A 26,063-nucleotide genomic window follows, 5' to 3' on the forward strand; every position below is an offset into this window, starting at 1 on the left:
CAGCTCGGGGTTTAATGAGCCTTGGACTTCCACTTTCCTTCTGCATATTGTTCCTACGTGACCACTGGGACACTGCTGGAGAGCCAGGGCTGGGGACTGCAGTGGGACAGGGTGTTTCCAGACCCCACCCCTCTTATGGTCTTAGAGCAGACTGGTTTCTAACACCCCATAAATAAAGACAAACACACTTCTCTTCAATGCTGAAAGATCCAGAAAAGAGGTCAGAACATATCTTAGTGCCTGGGGTCCCCTCTCACAGTGGAGAGCTCTGGTGGATAAGTGGACACCCCACTCTTATTTCCTCCGCCGGGTTCAGATGGTGCTCCTGAGGGGCACACCTGGGATGGGGGGTTGAGCTTTCATCTCTAGGGGATGCTCTGTCTCCACTGGACACAGCCCCCCCCTCGCCCCCACCCTGTCTGCATTGTCGTCCTGCCATGTTGACCGTCCTGCTTCCCTGGGCCTGGGGCTGGCCCTGGGCTCCTCTTGTCTCCTTGGTGCTTGCGTTTCGCCTCCCTCAGGCTCACCACCACTGCACTGCCTCCCAATCCATGGCATGTGGCCGGGAGCCCTCCCTGGGGCCAGCCTTCCCTCCAGGTGAGTCAACTCCTGAGCAGTGACAGCTCAGAGCTCGTCCCGTGGCTGACAGTGCAGAACAGCCACTGTGAAGGGGAGGTGTCTTCCTTCCTCCTATGTCCTCTGGGCCTTTTATTGTGACCCTTACCCAAAGGACACTTGGAAAGGGCCTGACATGGCAGTGGCAACTCCTCCTGGAGGCCACAACATGAACGCTGTCGACATTTTCAACTTTCAGCCACAGTGAACCCCAGAGCTGAGCGGATCGGAGGGTGCGTGGCTCGAGCTGCTCACGGACTCGGCCTCCCTCCTAAGCAGGGCTCCTCAGGGTTCGTGACACCCAGGGCCAACTTTATTGTCACCTTTGCACACCCACGAGCTGGTCTGCCCTCCCGCAGTGCAGGGGGCCCAGCCTTCCTGTTTGGTGGGGAGAGAGGACCCCCGGGACCTCCCACCCCCGTCACCCTGCCACTGGGTTCACGACTTTTCCCAGGAAGAGCAGACTCTGGGTGGTCACCTCCCAAAGCAGCAGCAGGAAGGGCCTGTTGAAATGGGCGTGAGGGGCCGACGTTGTGTTCAGGGGCGGGGGCTGGGAGAGGAGGCCAGAGGCGGCCGCTGCCTGGGTTCCCTTCTCATTCATGTCCACCGAGGCCTTGTGTGACACCTAGAAGGAGAGAAGAGTCAGAGACGGCTCAATTCAGTGGCCTTTGAGGGCAGAGGCTGCCTGCTGGACTCTGGGGAGGAAGCCAGCTGATCGGCCCCAGGGCCCTGCCTGCCCAGGAAGCCTTCGCTTCATCCCCTTCTCTCTCCATTTTCTCTCTCCTGAGGGTCCCCCCGCGCCCCCAACAGTGACGTCACCCTCAGGCAGAAAGACAAAAGGGCCTGAGCCTGACTGGAGCCACCTGTGTCTGGCCCAGGCCTGGAGGCCCAGCCCAGCCTACCTCAGGGGTCTAAGGAGCTCAGGGTCACCCAGCCCCCCACTGGCTCCCACGGGAGGAACTTCTTTTCTAACCTCATTTCACACAATTTCCCAGGAAGAAAGGGTTCTGAGCCTTTAAAAGAAGCTGGATAAAAAAATAAAAATGGCCTTGATGTTCCCTTTTCTTTCCACAAGGTTCTAGGAAAAGAGAAGCACTTAAAAGGTGCTGTGCAAAAGCCTCTTCAAGACATTTGACTATTTCTTTTCCTTCTTCTTCACCCACCTGCTGCACAACGCAGGAGCATGCGCACACACACACACACACACGCACACACACACACACGCACACACACTCACACACTCCATGCCCCTAACCAAAGCTCAGAGAGGGGCCTTGACTCTCTCCCCATCCCACGGACCGTGATCATGAAAGTGGAACCCCATCTAGCTTCCTCCCCAGTGTCCAGCAGGCAGCCTCTGCCCTCAGAGGCCACTGCATTCTTATTCCCAAATATCAGCTCTCCCCTCCTGTTGGAGGGTTGTCAACCTTTGCCCATTCCATGTGTTTTGTGGGGCTACCTGTAGTGCAGAACATGGCCCATCCCCATGGACTGGGGTCATGAAAGTGGAACCCAATCTAGCAAATGGCCTGGGCACTGCCATGACACAGGTCAGGCATGGGGACAAGTGTTAATGAGCTGTTGAACTTTTTCTCTTGCTTTCCTCCTCTTCTGTGAGGACAGAAGAGGACAGGGGCTTCTCCTTTCCCCTATATCCCTGAGGGAAGCAGTCATGGGAAGCAGATATTTAGCTGATGTAGGGGTTCTTTGTTACTGCAGCAAAGCTGAATGAGATACCTCCTGTTTTTGTCCCACTGTTACCCATAGCCATAACGAAGGCAGGTAGAGTCCCACAGCTGCCCCAGTAAGAGGACATACTAGGAATCAAAACAAAGCCATCCCACACCTGGGAAAATTATGGCCCCATGAATCACCTCTAATGAGTACCTGCTCTATGCAGAACACTATTCCTGCACAGAAAACACAGATCTAGGAGGAGGGGAGGCAGGAAGGGAGTTGTCCATGAAAGGGAGCTATAAAGATCGCGATTTTGCAGGCCCTGCATAGGGAACAGACTGGAGGACTTGATTTCCCACCATGTGAGAAGGGAGAGGCCCTGCATCTCACCCGTGCACCTCCACTGCCTTACCCTGGAGATGGTCTTGTTGAGCCGCCCAGTGATCCCCGAGAGGTCTGCTTCCAAGCTGAATATGCTGTTGAGCCCGATTTGGGGAAGAATCTCTTCCAGGTTATATGTGGCGGAAACGGAAAACCTCGGCAGGTGCAAGTCGAGCAGGCTGAAGGGAGAATCAGAGAAATGTACCATCTTGTCAGTGTTGCCCTTGCCCGTCTGTCGGCAGCCTGCCCCGTGGAGGGACAAGTGTTTCCTAGTGTGGGGGGCGAGCAGTCCCCCGTGACACACCTGCTGTGGGGGACACTCCACCTCCCTAGCCAGAGCTCCCTTGCTGCAGGCCTCAGGGAGTGTCTGGGGCTGGACCTGCCTGAGGTCCTGCCTGAGGTCCTGACATGGCCCCCTGTCCTCCTCTTCATCCCCCCTCTCCGGAGTGGGGTTTTGAATGGCTTCACTGATGAGATCCACAGATGGCTGTGCGAAGTCAGTGCTGGTGACATTTCCCACCCCCACATCTCATTTGTCTGCGATTTCTGTGGCTCAACCTCCAAACCGTGTCCTCACTCCTTATCCTGGCCTTCCCCTCGCCCAGGCCACCACCATCTCCCACCTGTCTGAACTTGTTTCCTCGTCTGTGAAACGGCGCAGAGATGCCCACTCTACGGGCTGTTGTGAGGATCCCGTGGCACAGCAGGTGTGCAAAATGCGAGTCACAAGGAACAGGTCACTCCCTCCTGCAACCGGGCCTCCTGGGCTGTCAGATGGCCACCCTTCCTGGGGCCAACTCAGAAGATTCTTCCCACCCACAGTAAATCCATCCTTCTCTCCTGGGGATTATTCTTTTCTTAAGTACTGGTTGACAATTGCCAGGGCACCTCCGGATTTGACTAGTTAATAACTAATTTGGGAACTTATGTCTCTAGAAGGTCAAACTGAGGTTCATCATTATCGTTACCAGTTTGATCCCTAGGCCACAGGAGGGTCCAGGGGCTAACCGAAGTGGAAGGACATCTTGGCCTTCTTGACACATTTTTCACAGGGAGATCTGGGGTGGGCAAGCCCCAGGCCACTGGTGGGGGACAGGGGGAGGGGGAGGGGGACAATGAGTAGAATTTTACTCATTTTGCGGAGAAGTCAAAGCAAACCCTTTTTGAGGGAAAATCGACTCAATCCAGAAGATTCTATGGTACTCCCTCCTGCAGTGGGAGAGAGGGGCAGGCTCACCCTGCGGGAACCGAAAACTACGGGGCTGGAATCCGGGTTTGACTGGAGCTTCACGGGTTCAGAAAATTCCTTAAGTCCTGGCCTTTCCCCTCGACCTACCGCATCTCTTTTCCTGGGTGCTTTAACTTCTGCCCAGGTATAAAGTGCCTCTCTCTACTCTGAGGCCTCGGTGTGGGTGGGACTCTGAGAGAAGACACCAGTGGCACAGGAGGGGCTGGCAGCCACTGGGTCGTGTGGGACTGCCACCTGAGATGGTGGGCATGAGCCCTCCTCTTGAATCTGGGTGGGATCCATGGCTCTCCGGCCAGTGCAATACGGCAGGAGGGACACTGCTGATTTATGGACCTAACCCTTCAAAGGGTACGAGCCTTCCCTTCCTTTTAGGGCCCTTCCCTTGGAGCCGCGAGCGGCCACACAGTGTCACACTGAGCTGCTCCGCTCAGGCTAGCCTGGGGGACACCCTGCAGGAAGAGAAGCCGGCCTTGCCCGGATCCCCTCCAGCCCACCCAGCCTCATCCAGACCCACGCGAAGGAGGCTTCGATGGCTCCAGCCCCCATCTCTCCCCCAGGAGTGGGAACCAGGCCACGGGGCCCTGCCAACCCGGGCAGCAAGGGGCAACAGCTGGCCTCCGGGCTGCTTAGTTTGGGGCCAGTTTCTTTGCAGCTAGAGGTATCTAGAATTCAGGACCAGATTCCATCCCAGGTCCCTCCATAAAGGGAGACACATCCTGAGAAGGCTGGGCCAGGGAGGGGGACCTCGGGAATCAGAAGAAGCTGCAACCGCAGTGAGGAAGCCACAATCTAAAAGCAAGTAGAGGGGACAGGATTCCCCTTTCCATCCCTCCTTCCCCCCCTCGGTCGCCTTTCCCTATTCCACTCTTCTCCCTCTTCCTAAGATTCCCGAGGTGCCAGACCTCTCTGAGCCACTGGTGTCTCCTTGGTCTTGCTCTCCAGCTTCTGCATGTCAGAGAGAACTTTGACCCTTGACTTGCTGAGGCTGGCTTAGTTCACGCAGCCTCATCTTCTCTGGTTCCATCCATCTGCCAGCAAATGCCATGACTTCATTCTTCATGGCCGAGTACAACTCCACTGTGGATATATACCACATTTTCTTTACCTAATGATTGTTCTTAATGATCGTCCTTTATCTGGCATTTTGGTGACACTTTATTATCGTGTGATATGAAATTACTATGTGAAGAACGAGGGAAGCCAGGGGAAATGAGATTGGGGTCAGGACACCCGGTGGAGGGATCATGGTCCACATCCAGTGAGCATTTAGGATCCAGGTTTCAGTCTAACTAGGGACTCAGTTAATCCAGCGAGCAATGCAATTCAGGAGGAATCAAGGCCTCAGAGGAAACCTGAGGCCCAAGGAGGAGAGAAAATTACCCAGGATCCCAGAGTCAAACTTGGAATTTAGCGTTTGGGGACAGGAGTTGACCAAGACCTGCTCCGGCTTTTGAGCAAAGATTGCGGGAACCCTTCCATGTGGCACCTACCTGGGCAGGAACAGCTGTCCCCACTTTCTCAGGGTCTCTGGCTGCAGAGCAGCCTCCACCTGCCTCATCCTGCCAGGGTCAGGGAGCACCAGCAGCAGCCAGGCATTGCCACTGTACTCTATCTGCAGCACGGTGCACGCCACCTCCTGGTCATAGAGGAACCTGTGCATCTCCCTCTGCTGCATCATGGGAACCCGGAGAGAGGTCCTGTCATCCACGGAGAAGCTTTCTTGCTTCCGGGTCTGGTAGCGATCGAAAGGATGCTTCCACTTGGCTGAGGACACAAGACCCGTAACATATGAGCACATGTCCCAGGAGAACGACTCTGGGCGGCTGTCTACAAAGCCACACCGGCCTGGTGACTGTCTCTTGGGTATGTAAGTGTGAGGTGAAGAAGTAGCTTGGAGGCAGAGCCAGGAGGCCAGAATCCAGGCCAGGGCTTAGCCACTAGAGTGTCAGCAGAGTCTGAGCTCCAGGGGCCTAGGGTTGGGCTTCTTTTCAGAGGAATTTAGTTCTCGAGACCACAATGCATTCCCATCCACTAAGCACCTTCCATGGGTGAGGCATAGTCTCTAAATCATCCCCCAAATTAACAAGAAACAAGTGTCATCGTCCCCATATTAGGGATGGGGAAACTGAGGCTTGTGCATTTCTGTAAACATGCCATTTACAAAGCCAGGAAGTATCTTGAGCTGAGATCAGTGGCCTGATTCTGACGGCACAGCTCAGGTTGTTTCCAAGCCCTTTAAACAGATCCTCGGCCCAGTGACCCCTAGATGACCAGCTTATGCAGAGACACTCAATCAGTGACCAAGTACTGCAGATTCTACTTCCAAAGCCACAGGTTTATCAAGGTTAGTGTCACCCGGATTTGGTCCACTTTGAGAAAAGCCTAACTTGTCTTTCCCCTCCCGTCCTTACTCCCTCCAAACCATTTCCACACTGTATCCAGGCTCATCTTGCTCCTTTCTTTTTTTAAATCTGGGTCTCACTGTCCTGCCTGAGCTAGTCTCAAACTCCTGCTCTCCATGATCTTCCTATCTCAGTCGAGTAGCGGGGCCGATTCCCATCTTCACGCCCAGCCACACTCTCTCTTTCTAAACAGACGCGATCATGTCACTCTACTGTTGAGACTGGAATTCCTGGTCTTTCTTTTGTCTGAAACTTTACCCGAGCAGATCCAATTCACTCTTCAGGTCTCCACTCAGAGGCCTGCATTTCTGGGGAGCCTCCCCTCACTCCCCAAGTTTGCATGGATGCTCGTCTCCTCCGAGAGCTCCAGGGCACCTACACCCACCTGAAAGTATGACATCCCTCTGAGCTCTGTGGCCGCTCCTTGCTTCCAACCCACATGGGATGTGAGCTACCCAAGGGTAGGAAAGCTGTCATTCGCAGATTCCCAAGAGGCAAACAGCATCCCCCAAGGATGTGTTGGTCACCTCTGTGTGGTGACAGTGTCTACTCACAGAGGAGACGCCAGTCATCGTGTCTGAGCGAGCCCTCACCTTTGAAGAAGATGTAGTTCAGGAGAACCATGAGGGTGTCGTGGCTGAACTGCGGCAGGCCCTCCGTGACGTGCCCGTACGTCTGCTTCCTCACGTACTCATTGATCTGCCTCCAGGTTGTAGCCGGATCCGAGAAGTTGGCAGAAAAAGCAAAAGCGCCATACAGCTCCTTGGTGCTGTCCAAAAAGTGCTGCAGGGGCTTGAGCCGCTTGTCTAGGAACAAGGAGCTCCCTACTTTTAGTTCAAGTTTGGGGCTGGGCAGGTCAAGGGTGCCGAGGAGGCTCTGGAAGCCCCGGTGGACGTCGGCTGCTGGGGTCTCTGTGAGGTTGAAGCCCAGCCCCTCCAGGATCTGTGTTGAGGTGTCACCTTGGGCCCCAAGGGAGAGCAGGGCCAGGGTGCTGGAGAGGCTCACGGGCGAGAAGAGGATGTTTCCTGGGGTGCCCGCCGCCAGCCGCTTGTACAGGCGCAAGGCGAAGCTGGTAATGGTGGGTGTGACTTTGTGGTAGGCAGGAGCTGGCTCCGAGAGCTGATGGCTGGGGGATTGATGTGCCCCTGGGCTCTTATCTCCATGGGCAGGAAAGGGCTGACAGTGGACAGAGGCCAGGATCCCGGCTCCCAGCAGCCACAGCCTAGCCGGCCCCATCCTCTGGAAGCAAGATGCGAACACGTCAGTCCTCCTCTTCCCAAGCGACTTCATCTGCCCCCCTGCTTGGCCATCAACCCCACCATTCAGACTGTCCCACAAGGGTGCCATAGGCACACTGCAGAGGACAGTGGTAGATGACAGTCCTCCCAGGCTTGGGGAAGACCAGCAGCCCTCTCTCTGCTCCACGTGTGATAGAGGTTTTTGAGTAAAGGACTCCGGGCTACAAAAAAAATCTTCCATAGCTTATCCTGCTCCCCTCCCTGCCTCCCTCCCTTCCTATCTCCTCTACCTTCCCTCCATCTTTCCTTCCTCCTTCCTTCTTTCCATTTCCTCTCAAGGATCTATCTGACTCAAGAAATTAACCCGTATTGAATATCGAGTCGGGAGAAGAAAAAAAAATCCCAATTCCCGACCCCACAAGCTTCAGGTCCAGTTGGGGTGGCCTGCACTAGTTAAATGAGCAAATGTGTATGTTACTATAAATGGAGAAGAGGGCTGTGGAACAAGTGGTCAGGACACTGTGACCATGAGTGACACTGGGCCTGCCTCACACCTAGGCACAGCCTTGACCTAGAATTTCATCTTCCAGAAGGAAAAGGATGATGTGCAAAGCCTCACGTCAGCCCCACGGGAAAGAGGGGTCCCTGGGCCCTCCTGATCCTTCCTTAGCTGGATGTGAGGGTCACCCACCGGGTGGCGCAGATGAGAGGGGCCCATGGGTGAGGACAAAGCCACAGAATTGGTGGGTCCTGGGAGGAGAGGAGGGAGCATGGATCTGTCTCCACATCTCCATCAAGACTCTGCTGTCTGTCATGTGCAGTGGCTGGAGCTTCCATCTTTGATTGATGTGGAGGTTTAGGAACCGTCTGTCATGGGTAGACTTGTTTTTGCTCCAAATTTATAAGCTGAACCTTCAGCTACTAGGACCCCTGAAGGGGATCTTGTTTGAAAATAGGATCATCACAGGTATAATTTGTTAAGATGGGGTCATTAGAGTAGGCTCTTAACCCAGTTTGACTGGGATCCTTATAAAACAAGAGCTTTAGGCACAGAGACACACCATGGAGAAGACAGACTGCAGGTGATATCTTACCAACTGGGCAAAGCCAAAGATGGCCAGCAACCACCAGGAGCTGGGGAGAGGCCTGGAGCAGACTCTTCCCAACGGCCTCAGGAGGAGTCAGCTCTACCCACCCCTTGATCTTGGACTTCAGCTTCCAGAGCTGCTAGACAAAAGCTTTGGTGGTTTAAATGCAGCACTTTAACGGCTTGTTAAAGCAGCCCCTGCAGACGAGTACGACACCTCTTGGTTATAAGACATGCCGGAAGAAACTCTGGTCCACCTCTAGGGGATACTGGGGGTACAGAAACAGGAAGACCCCTGGCTTCCGGGCAGGATGTGCAGGGGAGGGGCACCGTGTCGCGCTGTGTCTAAAACCTTCCTTTCCCTTTCAGGTCCCCCTGCCCATGCACAGACCCCTGGATCCTGCAGACCCTGATATCCTCCTGCTCCACTTGAAACCACCCTTTCCATTGTTCCTTCAGTGGGGGCCAAATTCTGACCTCCTGGTGCCTTGTGGTAGATCGTCCTGAAAACACTGGTGATTTAATCAGCACTTTGAATCCTCTTTGCCCAAACTAATGAGCTCTGGACAAATTACAGCTGTAGTGGCAGTGCTGGGGAGGGTAGCGTTCCAGGTGGCATTCGGCCCTGGTGTCCTGAACGCTCTGCCCAACCACTATTCAAAGCCCAGCGGCCAGGAGGCGAGATGCTGTCTCCTCTGTTATGTGGAAACGCGTTTGCTGGTCAAAGTGTGATGGGCACTTTTCCAAGGTCATGACCTCCCTCCCTCCGCACAGCTCAGTGGGGGTGGCTCTATGACATTTCCTGTACATTTCAGATTTGCCTTTTTGATGGGAAATTTGTAAGATGCAGAACAAATTAAAACTTGGTCTGTCCCTGGGTAAAATCAGAAACACAGAAACTACTTCTCATTTATTCCTTCTATGCCACTGAACTCAGCACCGTTTTCTGCCCCCATGGCACCCCAAGGTCTTCCCGACCTGCAAAACGACGTCGACTTCCCAGTGGGGCCTGGGTCGCAACCAAGGCTCTGCAGGAACTCACTGCCGCGCAGTGCAAAGAAACCTCCTTCACAAGGTGTCAGTTTTGCAAAATGTAGGCAAAGTCCCCTCCCGGGCAGGCAGGTGAAGGCTTATGTGACAGACACACAGAGCACCTAACACAGAAAGAATGTGATAGGGGTTTTCTTCCCATTCACCAAGGCTTAGTGCAATGACATCCAGTTCATTTCATAGCTCCTTTTCTAGAAAGATCCCAGAGGGAAATGAAGAACCCTATCCATTCATTATAACATTTCATTTATTAAGTGTTTATTAGAGGGCTGGGGATATTAGGTACGTTGTATCACTGTTTTTCGGACAGATGGGTTTGTAAATTAGGGAGGAGGGATGGGAGAGGTGGGTGGTGTTTCTGGTCATATCGACCACAAGAAATGGGGGTGCTCTTAGCACTCAGTGGGTGAGATTTGGGTACATGGAAGCTTTAAACTGCCCAGAAGGGTCACATGCAGTGAGAATGGTCCTGCCCAAATGCAGGTGGCACCTGCTTTGTTTCTGACTCAATCCTTCTGAGAACCCTGAGGCACAAGGATTCCTAGCCCAGTTGTCCATTTGGGGAAACTGAGGCTCAGGGCAGGACAAACACTCGATAAAAGGGAGGCAGGAGAAAGACTCGGGTCCAGCTCAGGGCTTCCAAGCATGCCTCTTTTCCCATCACAAGATTTCTAGTAAGTTTCGTCCTTTGCTGTGGTCTTATCTGCCGGGAATATTCGGAGCTCCTCGGTCCAAAGTCTTGGATGCCAAAGGTCATTGAAAACCTGAAATTCTAACTTGGAGACTCAGAAGCAGTGCTCATTCCACTCTAACTCGAGGGGACTCACTTCTCCCACCCCTACCTGTGAAGCCAGAGATGGAGAAACAGAGAACTAGAGAGCAGGAGGGGGATAGAGCGGTGACCGCCACCTGCCTTCCTTCCCGGCAGGAGCCCAGTACTCACAGAGCCTTATCACCAAGCCGGGCCCAGGTCCTCAGCCTGCACGTCCTCCTGCCACAGAAAAGTGGTGTTGGAGACCCAGCAGCCTGGTCAATATTTGCCAGGTCAATTCCTGGAACTAGTGTGAAGACAAGCACAGCAGGCGGGAAGGGCTCTTCTGTTGAGAGCTCCCATCCAGCTGCTTGTCCTCAGACAAGCGGATGGTCTGGGGCCCAGGTGGGTCTGAGGTGCTCTGATGCTGGTGAGGTTGGTGGGGCCTTTGCTGCTGGACCCTGTGCCTATCCTTTGAATTAGCCAATTGCCCTCACCAGAAGACCGGGACTCCATCCTCCACCACCACACCAAACTGTTCTGGTATTTTACCCACATTTTAAAGAAGGATCACACACAGAGTGGGGTTGGGAGAGGACTGGAGCGAAATTCAGTCAATAGAGCAAGGTCTTCCCTCCTGCTGTGCTGAAAGCCCCATAAAGTGGGACCATGGATGCTGCTTACTGGTGTGTCCCAGTATCCACCAGGAACTAAAGGAGTGTTTCTTAGAGATGCTCTTGATGATAGAACGGAGGTGCCTTTTGTGTTCTTCATTTGAAATTTTTTAAATCTCCAAATTGCCGACAAAGAGCATGTCTTGTTCATTACCAGAAAACAATAAAACATTATTTTTAAGAAGTAGAATTAGTGGGCTGGGGTTGTGGCTCAGCAGTAGCACACTTGTCTGGCATGTGTGAGGCACTGGGTTCGATTCACATATAAATCACATATAAATAAATCACATATAAATAAATAAAGGTCTATCAACAGGTTAAAAAAATCTTTTTAAAAAAGAAGTAGAATTATTTAATGGTGCAAGAAATCTTGTTATTCAAGAAAAGCTTGTTTTTCACTTTTCAAGTGTGAAGTTTTCCAGGAGACTGAGCCTGATTCTCTGAGGGACAGGGAGGAGGTTTATGTTTGTAAAACTCCCTGATCAGATGCAGCTTCTTCATGCAGACTTCTTCATGTCTGGTCCTAATCTGATGCTGAACTTCCTCCACTTGGTGGTCTCTGAGCGGCTCCCAAGGTGATTGACATCTTGACTCAGATCTCACAAGAGACCTGAAGCCGTCTCAAAGGCCCCATGCACAGAAACAGCTTGTTGTCCTAAGCTACTATCAAATTTGGGGGTGATTTGTTATGCAAGAAGAGGTAAATAATAGAATTTGTTAACGTGGGTCTTCAGGAAGGAGTTAATAGGAGGTGGTAGAGATCATAATCCATTCTCTGAGAAAAAAAAAAATATGAGTAGTTTTCTATGCAGAGGCCCCAACCAGCACTTCCAAACATCCGATTTCTCCCGTTCACTAAGTGGAGGTGATCCCTAGATGAGGTGACTGGGAGAATCACTCCTGCACAGCCTTCATCCATCCCCTCCTGTGAGGCTGTGACAGCTCCTGCCACACCATTTACAGTAGGGAGACTCTTTCTTCCCTCCAGCCCCTTTCACTGAGCTCCTGCCTCCTGTGCTCACCTGCAGGCTCTGCCACCTGGAGAGGTGTCTGCAGGCTGGCAGGTGCAGGCTGAGCTCACTCAGTGCTTCTGCTCCTGGTGTCTCACCGCTCTCCTGGGGCCGGTGGGATAATCTCTCTGGGTGTGATGCCCGAGAGTGCAAAGTTCAAAAGAGCACACAAACATGCAGGTCGGCCACAGCTAATGGGTCACAGGGAGAGGTGGCCTCACTCCAAGACACTCACTTGTCAAACTAAAAGGCTTTCGTCCAAGATGTCACTGCCATTCCAACCTCTTCTGCCATGGTTTGGGTTTGGAATGCCTCCCAGAATCCCAAGCGTGGAAGACTCGGTTCCCAGCGCAGCAGTGTGAGGCTTTGGAAAATGATTAGCTTAAGAGGGCTCTGGCTTTATCAGTAGATGAATCAATTTGATGGATTATAATTTGGATGGACTACTGGCAGGTGGTGGAAACTGTAGGCAGGTGGGGCGTGGTTGGAGGGAGTAAGGTCACTCGAGGTGGACCCTCGGGGACCACTTCTCATCATGACCCTTGCTTCTTTCTCTTGCTTCCTGGTCATCAGGAGCTGAGTAGCTTTCCTCTGCCATGATATTCTGCCTCCCCTCCCCTCGGACCCAAAGCAATGAATGGGCTGAAGCTTCTGAAACGGTAGGGTCAGGCAGCAGCCACCAAAAGGAGGCACATTAAAAAGGCTGCAGAACGAGGCTTTATTGAGATTTCACTCCTGGCGAGACCCTCCAGACCAACAGGGTGGGTCGGGGAGAAGCACATGTTTGGGCTCAGCCGGACTGGAATTTTTATTGGGCTTAGGGACAGGACTGGGGGAGGGGGGTTAGAGTCCCTTGTCCTACTGGGGTTGGTTGGGGGAGCTTGCTGAGATCCATTGGTCAGGAGACCCCGCTGATTGACAGGCAGTTCTGTCCACACCTGGCTCTTTTGACGGAATAGGGTTTTTGCTGTGACTATCCCCAACCATGTAGTTCAGAAGCCTTTGGAATCAGTTTATGGAAGAAATTTGGAAAAGTGTGAAGATGCAGGATGGAGAAGTCTCAGAACATGGAGCACTTAAATGGGTGATTCTGCTGTAAGTTCGGAAGACCACAATGCTGGTAACCACGGGGACAGTAAAGACTGTGCTGAGGTTTCAGATGGGAAAGAGGACCCTACTGGGAACTGCACTTGAGGCTATTCAAGAACTTGCCTACGTTTTGCCAATGTCCTGACACTTTGTGTCAGGCTGAATTTAAAGGTGATGGACCAATTAATGTGATGGAGAAAATTTTAAGGCAGCATAACGTTCAAGCTGTGACATGGATATCACTGGTGACTTAGCCAGGATTCCTGTTAGAAATGGGACCAAAAATCAGAGTATAAGGATGTAGCCATTTAGCTAGAAAAGTGTCTATATAATTTGGACCAAGGAAGTTGTTCTTGCTGATGAGATTTGTGCCATTTTAAGAGAGGCCAAGGACTTTGAATGGAGACAAAAGGAAACATGCCTTAAGGACGTCTCAGTAAGCAGCAGGATTATCCCTGCCACAGACTCAAGGGCATAAAAGTAAAAACTTCTTTGAAAGACTTTGCTTTATGAAGAGATTTCTGGAGTGACCTGGTCCCCCAGGGCTGCCTAAGAAGTTGGTTCCCCACAATTAGTTTCACTGAGCTCAGCAGCCCAGGTACCCAAAGGCCACTGCAACCCTGGTCCAAGGGGACATGGCTATGCTTCTGCTAGTGGCAGTTCTTGGCCTCATCTGCATGGTGATGGTTTTACAGACATAAAGAATGCAAGAGAAGGGGCTGGGGTTGTGGCTCAGTGGTAGAGCACTTGCCTAGTATGTGTGAGGCCCTGGGTTTGAGTCTCAGCAGGTCTAATATCGAGTAAGATCCCAAATGGAGGCCATTGAGAATGAAGTCCAGAAAAAGCAGAACAACTCTTGGAGTGTTCATGTCCCCAAGGCCCAGAGCCCATCCCAAAGAAGTGTTAATAAAACAGCGCCCAGCAAACTTGAAGATGCTGACTCAAAAGTCCTTCCTGCCCAGATTACTCCTTTGGCCCACCCGTGCCCCACTCTTGACAGAACAAAGGACAGAAATGTGACAGGAATGCGGCAAAGAGAAAAGAATACCTTAGCTATAAAAAGGGGAGACAACCGCGCTCCCACGGATTCCACCTCTTGGATCCCCTTCTTCCTCCGGGAGAAGTCTTTTCTGCTGTCCTTTAATAAAGCCTCTACTTTCCACTCTGACCTGGCCTCGGCGTGCTTCTCTGGTGTTCTTCTTCAACATTGGGGAGGCAAGGACTCGTCGCGGGTCAACAGCGGTAACCTTAGTCTGAATGGCACGGGGCTCCTGTTTTCGCCCACTTGGAACACTTCTTGGTGCAAGTCAGCCACCAGGTATGAGACCTGACTGCCTGACCACCTCACGCTGCTGTGAGGAGCTCATATGAAGAGATGGATATGAGGAGGAGCAAAGATGTGCCAGACATGGGGGAGCGTGCATCAGACTTTTGACTGCAGCCCACCCCCACCCAGCTGAAAACACATCCACATGGCAGCATGTGGATCAAAGGAGCCAACCAGTTGAGCCCTGCCCTGATTCCTGACCCATAAATCGGTGAGTTGATAACCAGTGTTTTGAAGCCACTATGTTTTGGGGACATTTTAAGGCAACAATACAGCAATAAATAACCAAAACAGAAACTGCTACCCCAAACTAGCATACTGTCAAAACAAAACCCAGGGGCTGGCAGAGGCCTAAAGGAGTCTGTTAGGGGTGGCTAGACAGGCAGTGAAGGTTCTGTTTGGGTGGTTGGAAAAAAAGGCAGTTCATATTATGTAGTTATGGGATTTGGGCAACATTGCCATCTTTGTAACTTGGAAGAAAGAAAATTACTAAGTTAACTTGTGAATCTAGCCAATAAAATTCCCTGGTAGATCTCTGAAAGTGTGATTTACCTCTTTCATCTGTATTTGATTAAGTATGACATGAGAATAAAAGATTCTCAATGCAAGAAAGAGCTTGAGATCAAACATCAAACCCCAAACACAGTTTGTGAACTATGTGCTCAGACTCAAAGTCAAGTTTGAGTGTAGTCCCAAGACTCTGTTAAGATCTCACAAATATTAAAAACGGAGCCTTCTGGATTTTCTCATATAGATAAAAGGACTCCTAATAATGTGATGAGTATTGTCCCATGACACCTTATTCACAACCTGAAGTAGAGAGGAATTTTCACAAAGATATTTGTAGGTATAGCTTTTCTCTATTGAAATAGATGATTATTTGATTCTTAGACAACCCATAAGGGTTTTAAAAGAGCTGTATTGGGACTAAAAGGGACAGAGATGTTTTAAAATGCAAAGAGGACTTTGGTTCTCCAATTCCCTATTGGCAGAAAGTGGAAAGAAGTTTGAGAAACCATCTTAGGTGTGATATGGGCCATTTCTTATGGAGGAGAATGAATGATATAGAAGGTGGAGCCATGAAGCACCACTTCTAGAGAGCAGAATGGGACTTTGATCAGCAAGCTTTTGTTGTTCACATATGAGAGGAAATTGAAAGTCTGTGCCTGCTGGATTTCAGAATTGTGTGGATCAGTGACTACTATATGCTGACAGGGTGGTTTCTTTCTTTCTTTCTTTCTTTCTTTCTTTCTTTCTTTCTTTCTTTCTTTCTTTCTTTCTTTCTATCTTGCAATCCAGTAGCTTATTTTTTTATTTATTATTTCTAGTTACACATGACAGTAGAGTGTACTTTGACATTTTATACATACATGGAATATAACTTATTCTAATTAGGATCCCATTCCTGCAATTGTCCATGATGTGGAGCTTCTCTGGTCATGTGTTCATATATGAACTTAGGAAAGTGATGTCCAATTCATTCTACTTTCCTGTGTTCATCTATGAATACAGTTTTCTCTTTTTAAATGAGATATCTCTTGTGATATTCTGTCCTTGAATCCCCATTCTGTGTGTGGGGTGGAGCAATAACTTATCTTCTTATTTTATAGGTCCCTGTACCCAAGAAAACACATCCAAGCGGCACCAGGTAAGTCATCACATCCAAGGAGCCTCGTCTATACCTGGAAACAATTTACATGTTAAAGTCCTTGACTTTGAGCTGATCCTGATGTTGTGATAGGGTGAGACTTGTGGGGGTTGGTGAGCACATTTGGACATTTTCTACATGAGAAGGATGTAACTGTTGTCAACACTAATAAGACTAATGGATGGTTAAGCAAAGAAAGAAAGACTCTCTACTGATGAATTGATGGAGTGCAAGAGACCTGGATTGGCTAGAAAGACTGTACCGAGGCCTCTGACTTTGAACAGGCCATGGCCTGATACCCATGGTTATGAATCCATTTTGTTTGGTTGGTTGTGTAGATGTTCTTTGAAGATTTTCCACCTGGCTTTAATTAGGTCAACCAAACCTGCCTTTAGAATATTGTCACTCTGCTTTGAATGAAACATTCACACCATGTTGTGATAGTCATCCTCAATATTCTGTCATAGGTCTATTTTTTTTTCCATCTTGAAATCATGAATCATACTAATGGCCATGCTGTTTCCCTCTACACCATCTCAGTTTTCAGGAGCATGAGAGAGTCCTTTTACAAACCCTCCAACCCTCTGTGCTCCACTTCCTGCCCAACAGGGGACATCACCCCGGAAGTCCTCCCCACCGCTCGGGTTTTCCCTGCCTTCTGCCTCCTGACCAAACCTGCTGCTCCCACCAGCTCAGTGTGAAGTGGTGCGCACCACCTCCTTGGCATCGCTGTGACTGTTCTAGTATCTTCTTGCTGACACGTGTCTGGGAGACTTCTGAGAGCTATTAGACAGGACTCAATGTGAACAAATGTGTCATCAGCCAGCTCTCAGTGCCAGCCATTCCCTTCACACTACAGTGAAACATCCTCGCTGTTCTTGGAACAATGGACCTCCAGGGAACCACAGCAGAGGACGCATTCCTCACCGCCTTTATAGAGCACCCAAGGGCAGAGGACCCAAGGGCAGAGGACCCAAGGGCAGAGGACCCAAGGGCAGAGGACCCAAGGGCAGAGCACCCAAGAGCAGAGCGCTGGGGGGACAGAAGCTCAGTGCAGGCAGCAGTAGGGAGGCTGCAGGCCAGAGCCTCCAACACCTGGGCTTTTGTACTGGGCTCCTTCTGCCCGGGGAGATCCCTGGGCCTGGGTCAGTTGTTTTCCCGCCTAGAGCCACTGCCCACCTAGGTGGAAAGCAAAGTGGGAGAGTAGGGGGGAGACTCAGTGCCACAGGAGCTCTGCCGGCTCCCAGCGTAACTCCCGTTCATTTCTTCCCACGAAAGAGAGTGTAGGAGAGCCCACATGAGGTTCCCCAAGGGAACGTCCAACGTGGGAGACACTGGAGTCCCCCAGCAGGGATTCTGTGGGTTTGGGAATCCAGGGCTCCTCTGGAGTTGCAGGAGTCACCCCACCCCTGGCCAGGGGAGTGGCTGGTGTCTGCAGAGCCTCCTGAGGGACTTGCACAGAGGATGGTGGAGACCACCCAGTGGGCGTGAGCTGCCCCTGCCTTGGTGCCACTGTGGCCCACAGCATCACGTGTGACTCTCGAGATGCAAAGTAAGGGAGCCAGACTGACGTCACTTCAAACTAGCAGGGAGGAGGCTGAGCACCCAGAGGGCCATGCGTGCTCGTGCTTGTGCGCGTGTGTCCAAGTGTGCACCTGCGCACCGCGCCAGAGCGGCAGGGCTCCTGTCCCCGGGAGGTCTTAGCCAGCCACACACCAGTCGTGGCTGTTCTCTGGCATGAGGAGCCCAGCTGGCTTTCGGCAGCCTGCCCCCGAGCACAGACCTCCTCCCTGGCCAACGCGCCCCTTCCATATGATCCAACCTCTTTGTTGCGCAGTGTCCTGCTTTCTCCCATGCCATCTGTGACACACAATGGCCACGGGCTTCCCGCTGCCCCTCATCTCACTCCTGACTCGCAGCATTGCCCTCCTGTTTCTCAAGCTTTCTGGGAACACCCCCAGGCCCTCCTCACAGGCTGCTATAATCCTGCTTATGATAGGCTCCATTCTACTTTTTTGGGGTGAACTATCTCTCATGCACCTTGCAGGGACCTTGCCAGTCTGATTGACTCCTAGCACACATTAAGTTATTGATAATGTTCGCTGAACAAGTGAGGAAGGAATTCGTGCAGCCCCTGAAATGTCCCTAGATGACCACCCAGTGCTCTGAGTCAGCCCATGCATCACGTTTAGATCAGGACCCTGCAGCTTTGGAGCTCTGTTGCCACTGAATTCACATTTTAGGTTTATGGAATTTATTACTGTAATTCTGCAATAAAGGTGCCTGACCTATGTGCTCTCATTCCCAGGAGCTCAGAGGGATGGAAATGACAAGCAAGGCAATACTCCTTGGAGCTAGTTTCCAGGAGGACTCATGGAAAGGGGCACTGTCCAGGGTCACTGGGTTTGGCTCATCACCACGATCTGATTGTCAATTTGATGCTGAGCCTCAGCTCCCCTCCATGAACACAGCTCTGCTGGGGTCTGGGGGACCCTCAGAAGAGGAGGCAGCAAGTCTCAATGACCCTCTAGGAGCATCAGGAAACACTTCCTGTACATTCTCAGTGTGCAAGAAATCGACAGGGTATTTCCCACTTGGGCGTTAGTGGTACTTTCAACTTTCTCTAGAGAGAGAATAGGGTCTGTGGCTTCGTTCATAATCACCAGCAGGAAAGGCCTGTGGCAGGAGATGACAGGATAAGAAGGGTCATCCCTCCACCAGACCACAAGGTTGCTGGTGGTGGCTGCTTCCGCCTCTGTACCCTCCTCACTAGGCAGCCTGGTGAGTGCCTGCCAAGAGGAAAACAAACTTCAGTGGCTCCCAGGGAGACCTCGTGACATGGCCTGGTATTGCCAAAGGTGGTGCTTCATTGGTTTTCTAGAAAGTTGGCTCTTGACCTGAGGTTCATGTGCTCCTAAGCTTCAGAGAGGCTGAGAATGCCCCCGGGTCACGGTCATGATTTTTCAGAGGTGCACTTCAGTGCTTCCCCTGGAAAAGGCCTGTTATGCTGACCATATTCCAGAGGGACCTCTCTGCTTTCCTTCCCTGGATACCAATGACCAGCGACCCTTTCAGGGGCTCCAGGACCACTTTGGACCATTATAATCCATTCTTGAATTAAAATTTTATGTCAGAGATCAGAAGGGCTGGCAGGTACCAAGTAGGATAAGACTCCTGCAGGGATGGGGAGTGGTCCACCTGAGGGTGCCATTGGCCAAAGGGTCGCATGTGGCTCAACCCCAGCCATGACCACTACATAGGGTTTTGGCTCACTGTTGCCACAGAAGAGTTGAGATCAGCGATTGGTATCAAGAAGTTTAGGAATGTGGACTTTTATATCCAAAACACTAAATCAATCAATCAATCTCTCTCTCTCTCTCTCTCTCTCTCTCTCTCTCTCTCTCTCTCTCTTTCTCTCTCTCTCTCTTTCTCCCCCAAAACTTTAGGCAAAGCACGATATTAAGAGTACAGATGGCCCATGGGCAGCCCCACTGTGACATCTGTGTGGGGACCTAAACCTCAGGGAGGAAGGGAGTTCAGACACCTGGGAGCAGGCGCCTGCTCATCCCGGCCAGTCCTGGGTCCATTTTCAAGGGGCTGTAGTTGAACTTTCTGAACATTCATCTGAAGAGGACAAAAGGTGCCTGTGGTGAGGGGAATGGTGACCACATAGTGACAGATGTGGCAGCCATGAGACGTGGCCTTTCTCTGGCCGTAGAGAAATCATTTCCTGAAGGGAGAGCTCTGCTGGCTGGTCTCTGCTGCACTCCCAGCATGGACTTCTTAGGATGATGTCTCCAGTCAACTTACGTTAGAAACCTCTCTTTGTAATTCCAGAAAAATCAGTGTTTTTGCCAAGGTTATCACAGACACCCATCTTCAGGAGGAGGCAGAGATGGAAAATTGGGGAATGAACGCCTTTATCCACCTTGGAGGAGGGACAGGGAGGGGTGAGGGCACAAGCCCATGCTGTCTCCATCTCTGCCTCTAGGTGGCAGTGCAGGAGCTGTTGGCTGTGGCTAAGGAGCTCCAACCAGCACAACCCCAAATCACCAGGTTGCTCTGGAAGGAAGCCCCCAGCTAAGCAAGCCCAGCGCTGAAGATAAGCAGGAAGACAATGGACCCCTAATGAGGGAGGGAGAAGAGGTGAGAGGGCCCACAGGACAGACTGTGGAAGAGACCAGCCAATGGGAGGCACCAGATGGTGATGGACACTCCTCTGCCACCTCTACCCAGAGGCCTCCCCAGGATCCCTGAGACAAGCCCTGCTACTCCCCCAGAGCAGCAAAGTCCAAAGAGATGTTTGGCAATGTGGGGAATGTATCTATACCTGCACCATCCAATATGACCATGAGCCTCATGCAGCTACAGAGCACCTTGAAATGTGGCTAGTGCAAACGAGGAACTTCTAATTTTACTTGACTTTTATTCATTTAAACTTGAATAAGCACACAGGGCCACTGGCTACTGTATCAAACAGAACCTTAGAGTTTGGTGAGATGTGATTTCCCCCCCTTTCTTGCACCAGTCACCCTGAATCAAGAGTAAAAAAAAATCTTCATTTATTGAAGGTTTAGTATTGCCATCTATCCTAGATGGCGACCTAATTCTGGGTTCACAAAACCTGACTATTCCAGTAACTTAAGAAAACGACAAAGAAAGCACACAAACACACAGAAGTACCTTTTCAATAATCTGGGGACAGCTCTGAGACCTTAGGGGTCTGTGTAAAGAGAGCAAGCCACTGGAATTCTTTATTCTTATATAAGGGACACACCAGGGGCGGTTCTGTGCGACATTCTATCCCTAAAAGGGCAAAAGGGTAGGATTACAATGGAACAGGTGGGTGTAACTCAACCCCAGCGGGTGACACCTACACCTGGAGCCATGCCTTATTATCCGAGCTGGGGGTAACACCCAAGTTACTGCCACCTGGCCCTGCTGTGCTAGACTGAAGGCAATAATTGTTTAGAACCCGGTGCATCAGGACTTAAAGGGGTGTTCATCCAGGGCAGCTCCCGACAGTTCAGAATGTGCCAGGCATTGTCCCAGGCACTTTCAGCAATGATTCTCCCAATTTGAGATGGCAAGTCTTTTAAAAATTTTTTTTTTCCCGATGATCTTAAAATGCTTTTACTGTGAAATTTCCTTTGGTGTTTTCCATATTATTGTTGACGATTTTAGTTTTAGCATGAATTCAATCCCCCCAATTTTAGTCATCATCCTTTTTATCTATAGTCAATTCTTATTCAAGTTTACTAAAAACACATCCATTTATTAATGCTGCTTCTTCTGCATTTCAAAGAGGAGCACTTAAAAGATTCCTTTAGCTAGTTGGATAGCATTCTGTGTCAGGAGTAATTTTTCCTTAGCATTCTGAAGATATTATTTACGTCTTCCGGGATCTACTGTTACTCAAGCCCTCTGAGGAACCAGTTATCATTTCCTTGTAAATGTTTTCTCTTTTTTCTTTGATTTCTTTTAAGATTTTCTTCATAGTTTAGCTATCACATTGTTGTGCTGCAGTTGTATCTCGGTGTGAATTTGTTTTGATATATTTGGCCACTGCAGCTGAAGGACTGGTCCGGGGTGTTACAGGTTAAGGGAAGAGAATATACTCAGGTGCATTACAGGTGGATGCTCTAATTAGCCAATGAGATAACATTTACAGGAAGCCAGAAACCAGATCCAACCTATGCCTCTGTAGGTAGGGCCATCTTGGCCCATTTCCGTTCAGGCCAGTGCTGGCATGATTCCACACTCACTCGACACCCTTCTGATCCCTGGACTTGTTCTTTTCTAGGGTGACAGGGTACTGAAGAGACTGGTGAAAACACAGGCCCAGCCAATGGGAGGCACCAGGTGGTGATGGACACTCATCTGCAACCCCTACCCAGAGGCCCCTGGAGCATGGACCAGAGGCCCACTAACCCTCCAGCAGGGAGGTGTGGTGTGTCCTGGGAAGAAAGACCAGGACAGCATGGAGTTCTTGGGGACTTGGGGCAGCAGTTATTTATCAAAGCTGTAGAATGACAACAACATTTAAGGGCCACTTTACTGGCGTTCACTCCCTGAAAGATGGCGAGTCTCAGCTGTAGCATGCTGCCCAAGGTCATGTGCTTAGTGATACAGAAACAAGCACGTGAGTGTTGGAGGGACGCTTTCCAACCCTCAGTGACAAATCTCCAGCAACTCCCATCATGGTGGACAGCTCTCTGCCCCTCTTCCTGTCCCCTGGGCTGGCCTGGCCATGGCCATTTTCTCTCATTTCCCCCTGCTGCTCTGTGCTCCCCCGCCCTCAGCCCCCTGCTGCTCCTCTTCGCCCACCCCACCCTGGTGCCATCTCGGAGGGAGCCTCTGACCCAGCCTGCGGCACCTCTCCACCCGCGGCTTCCCACCTTGACCTCTGTTCTTTCCTCTACCTACGATGCCTCTCCATGTCTCTGTGTGTGCCTGTCTTCACCTGTGGCTCCAAAGCCACCACCTCCTCCTTGAAGCCATCTGCCATCCTAGATGACAGTGATCTCTCTGCTCCTCAACATGTTACCTGCCTGCCCCTAGGACAGGGATCAGTATCTTTTTTGAAGGCTCTTCTTGCTGTTCTCACCCTTTGCAGTCCCCGTGGGCCTGCTTCATGGGGAAGTGCTCCCCAGAGCTCCCACACCTCTCCCCCTGCAGCATGGCTCATGTCTTAGCCTGCCCCGTGGGGTCACCTGACTTGGACAAACCTGAGCCAGGCAGCTGGTGGAGGTGAAAGGGAAATAGATCTACACAGAACCCCAGGACTGGAGGAGTTTTGTCTGTCAATTTGTTGTTGTCATTTTCCCCCAGCCTCATGGGGCACCTGGGATTCCTGTTCCAGAAAGGACTTTTATCCTGGAGATCCTTCACCTAGCACAGGAGTCTGTGAATCTTTCCTTCCCATCATGGCAGAGAAAACAAGAGTGAAACCATCAAGCAGCCCTGGGCAGTACCTTCCCGACACTGGATGGCGGTGCTGCTGGGATGAGTGTCCAGCAGGCACTAAAATAGGCACCTGAGAGATCAATGGTATGAGGCCCACTTCATAGAGAGGAAAAGCTAAGGCAGCCATGTGACATGTCACAAACTAACTAGAGGGCACAGCCGTGAACTCAACTTCTGTCCATCTGACTCTGGGTCCTCCCGTCCACCTTTACTCTGGTCCCTTGAAGCCCTGGTCAAAGTCCTTAAAATGAAGGGTCTCTACATAATGTGTATCCTGGACTGGATCCTGGGAAGAAAGAAGGCTAATGAAAACTTAGTGGGATCTGAGTCCACAGTTCAGCTACAGCAAGGTCCCGGCATCAGCTCCCAGGTTGTGTCACGTGCCCCATCGTGATGGGATATGATAATAAATATGAAACGTAAATATAAAACTGGGAGCTAGCGAAGGGTACGTGGAAACTGTTACCATCTTCACAACTTCTCTGCAAATCTAAAATGATGCCAAAATTCTAAAGGGGATTTAAAAATAGAGAAGAGACAAAAGCCCAAGCAGTCAAGCACCTAAACCATGAACACACCTGAACCTGGTGTAAGACCCAGGGGAGGGGCAGTGACCTCTCTGAGCTCACAGAGGAGCAATCTCAGGTGGTTTCTGACCAAGTATGGAATCCCTGAGTGGCAAAGCCCTTCCTGCTTTCCTCCAGGAGAAAGTCTCATCTGGGTGCCCGCCCATCTTGGCCACCACCGCAGACTCGCTGACTTTCCTTCCTAAGGAAGCAGAACCTAAAGCAATACCTAAATGGTGGAATTCAACACCTGAATGATTCTGCTGGGTGCATTTTTACTTTGTATTTGTGATGACTAAGTTTTCTGTGTATGATTGTGATATTAATTGTTCTGTTTTTATTAGGATTATTAGTGCATGTTAATTATACCAGATAATGGGTTTCATTGTGACAATTTCATACATGCCTAATATAGTTTGACCATATGCACCTCCCTATTTTCCTCTTTTCCCCTCTCCCCCTCGTCTCTATTCCCTTCCCTGGTCATCTCTCTTGTACTTTCTTGTCATCTTTTGTCCCCCCGAAATTCCACATATGAAAGGAATGTGATACTTGTCTTTCTGACTTATTTTGCTTAATATGTTGATCTGCAATTCCATCCGTTTTCCTAAAAATGACATGATTTTGTTCTTCTTTATGGCTGAATAGTACTCGTGTGTGTGTGTGTGTGTGTGTGTGTGTGTGTGTGTGTAGAGATAGATGATAAATATCACATTTTCTTATTCCACACATCGGCTGATGGGCATCAAGACAGATCCCATAACTCAGCTACTGTGAATATGTTGCCATAATATGGCACACAGTATCTCTATAATATTCTAACTATGATTCCTTTGGATATGTACCCGGGAGTGGCATGGACGCATTATCTGGTGGCTCTGTATTTAGTTTTTTGAGGCACTTCCCACTGTTTCCTGTAGGGGTTGACCTTATTTGCATTCCCATCAACAATACACAAGTGTGCCTTTTTCTCTGTATCCTCCCTAATGTTTTTATTTTATTTTTTGTTGTCTTGATAATAGCCATTCTGACTGCATGAGATGGAACCTCATTGTCATTTCAATTTGTATTTCCCGGATCTCTAAAGATTCTGAGCATTTTATATGTTTATCGCCCCTTTTGCTGCTTCTTTTGAGAAGTGTCTGTTCCGTTCATTTACCCACTTACAACTGGATTTCCTGTATTTTTCCTGGGGTTACATAGCTTGGCTTCTTTATGTTTTCTGGGCGTTAACCTTTGTCCAATGAAGAGTGGCAAGATTTTTCCCGTCCTGTAGGTTTCCTCCTCGCTTTGGTGCCTATTTCCTTTCTCACACAGAAGCATCTAATTTGATGGAATCCCATTTGTCATTTTTTGCTGCTGTTTCCTGCACTACTTGGGACACTCTCAGGACATTAGTTCCTATACCCATATCTTCAAGTATTTCCCTTATGTTTTCCTTTAATAGTTTCAAATTTTTCCAGTCCTACTGAAGGTCTTCAATCCATTTTGAGTTGTTTTTTTTTTTTTTTTTTTTTTGGTATTTTTTAGAGACAGAGAGAGAGAGAGAATTTTTTAATATTTATTTTTTAGTTTTCGGTGGACACAACATCTTTATTTTATTTCTATGTGGTGCTGAGGATCCAACCCAGCGCCCGGCACATGCCAGTCGAGCCGGTTACCACTTGAGCCACATCCCCAGCCCCTTGAGTTGTTTTTTGTGCAGGGTGAGGGTTAGGAACTGAGTTTCCATCTTCTACCGGTAGAAGCCCAATGTTCCCAGCACCGTGTGCTGAAGAGGCTCTCTTTTCTCTAAGACAAGAAGCAGATGGCTGAAGAGGTGCGTGTTTATTCCAGGGTCATCTATGCGGCTCCATGGTCTCGGTGTCTGTTTTTACGCAGGTGCCATGCTGCTTGTCACAGTGGCTCTGGACGATGTTTTGAAATCGGATACTGAGATGCTCCCAGCAGGGGTCTTCTGCTCAGGATTGCTTTAGCAACTCAGGGCCACTCAGGTTTCCATGTGAATTTTAGGACGGCTTCTTCTAGTTTTGTGAAGAAGGTCATTGCTATTTTAATGGGAATTGCATTGAATCTGTACTTTGCTTTCAGAAGTATGGCCCTTAATAATATTAATTATCTTGATCCAGGAACAAGGAATGTCTTACCATCTTCAAACACCTTCTCTAATTTATTTCTTCAGTGTTATAATTCTCATGGTAGAGGACTTTCATTCCATATGTGTCTAGAAATTCGTCCATTTCTTCTAGATCCTCAAACTTATTGGCATATAACTTTGGTAATATTCCTCAAAGATCCTCTGGATTCAATATCTTATTTTTCACTTCTTTATT

General features: G+C 50.1%; 1 protein-coding gene across 1 annotated transcript; it reads right to left on the reverse strand.

The window, feature by feature from the left end:
* Positions 1 to 1,036: 1,036 nt before the first annotated feature.
* On the reverse strand, positions 1,037 to 10,722 carry LOC144255469 (serpin A11-like). The gene is made up of 5 exons (XM_077800206.1): positions 10,643 to 10,722; positions 6,918 to 7,563; positions 5,413 to 5,686; positions 2,705 to 2,852; positions 1,037 to 1,240 (listed from the first exon to the last, which is right to left on the reverse strand). The coding sequence occupies exons 2-5, from the start codon at positions 7,558 to 7,560 to the stop codon at positions 1,037 to 1,039; spliced, it is 1,269 nt and encodes a 422-aa protein (XP_077656332.1). The 5' UTR covers positions 7,561 to 7,563; positions 10,643 to 10,722.
* Between the last annotated feature and the right edge of the window lie 15,341 nt (positions 10,723 to 26,063).

Source organism: Urocitellus parryii, chromosome 6, assembly GCF_045843805.1.
Source record: "Urocitellus parryii isolate mUroPar1 chromosome 6, mUroPar1.hap1, whole genome shotgun sequence".
NCBI lineage: Eukaryota > Metazoa > Chordata > Mammalia > Rodentia > Sciuridae > Urocitellus > Urocitellus parryii.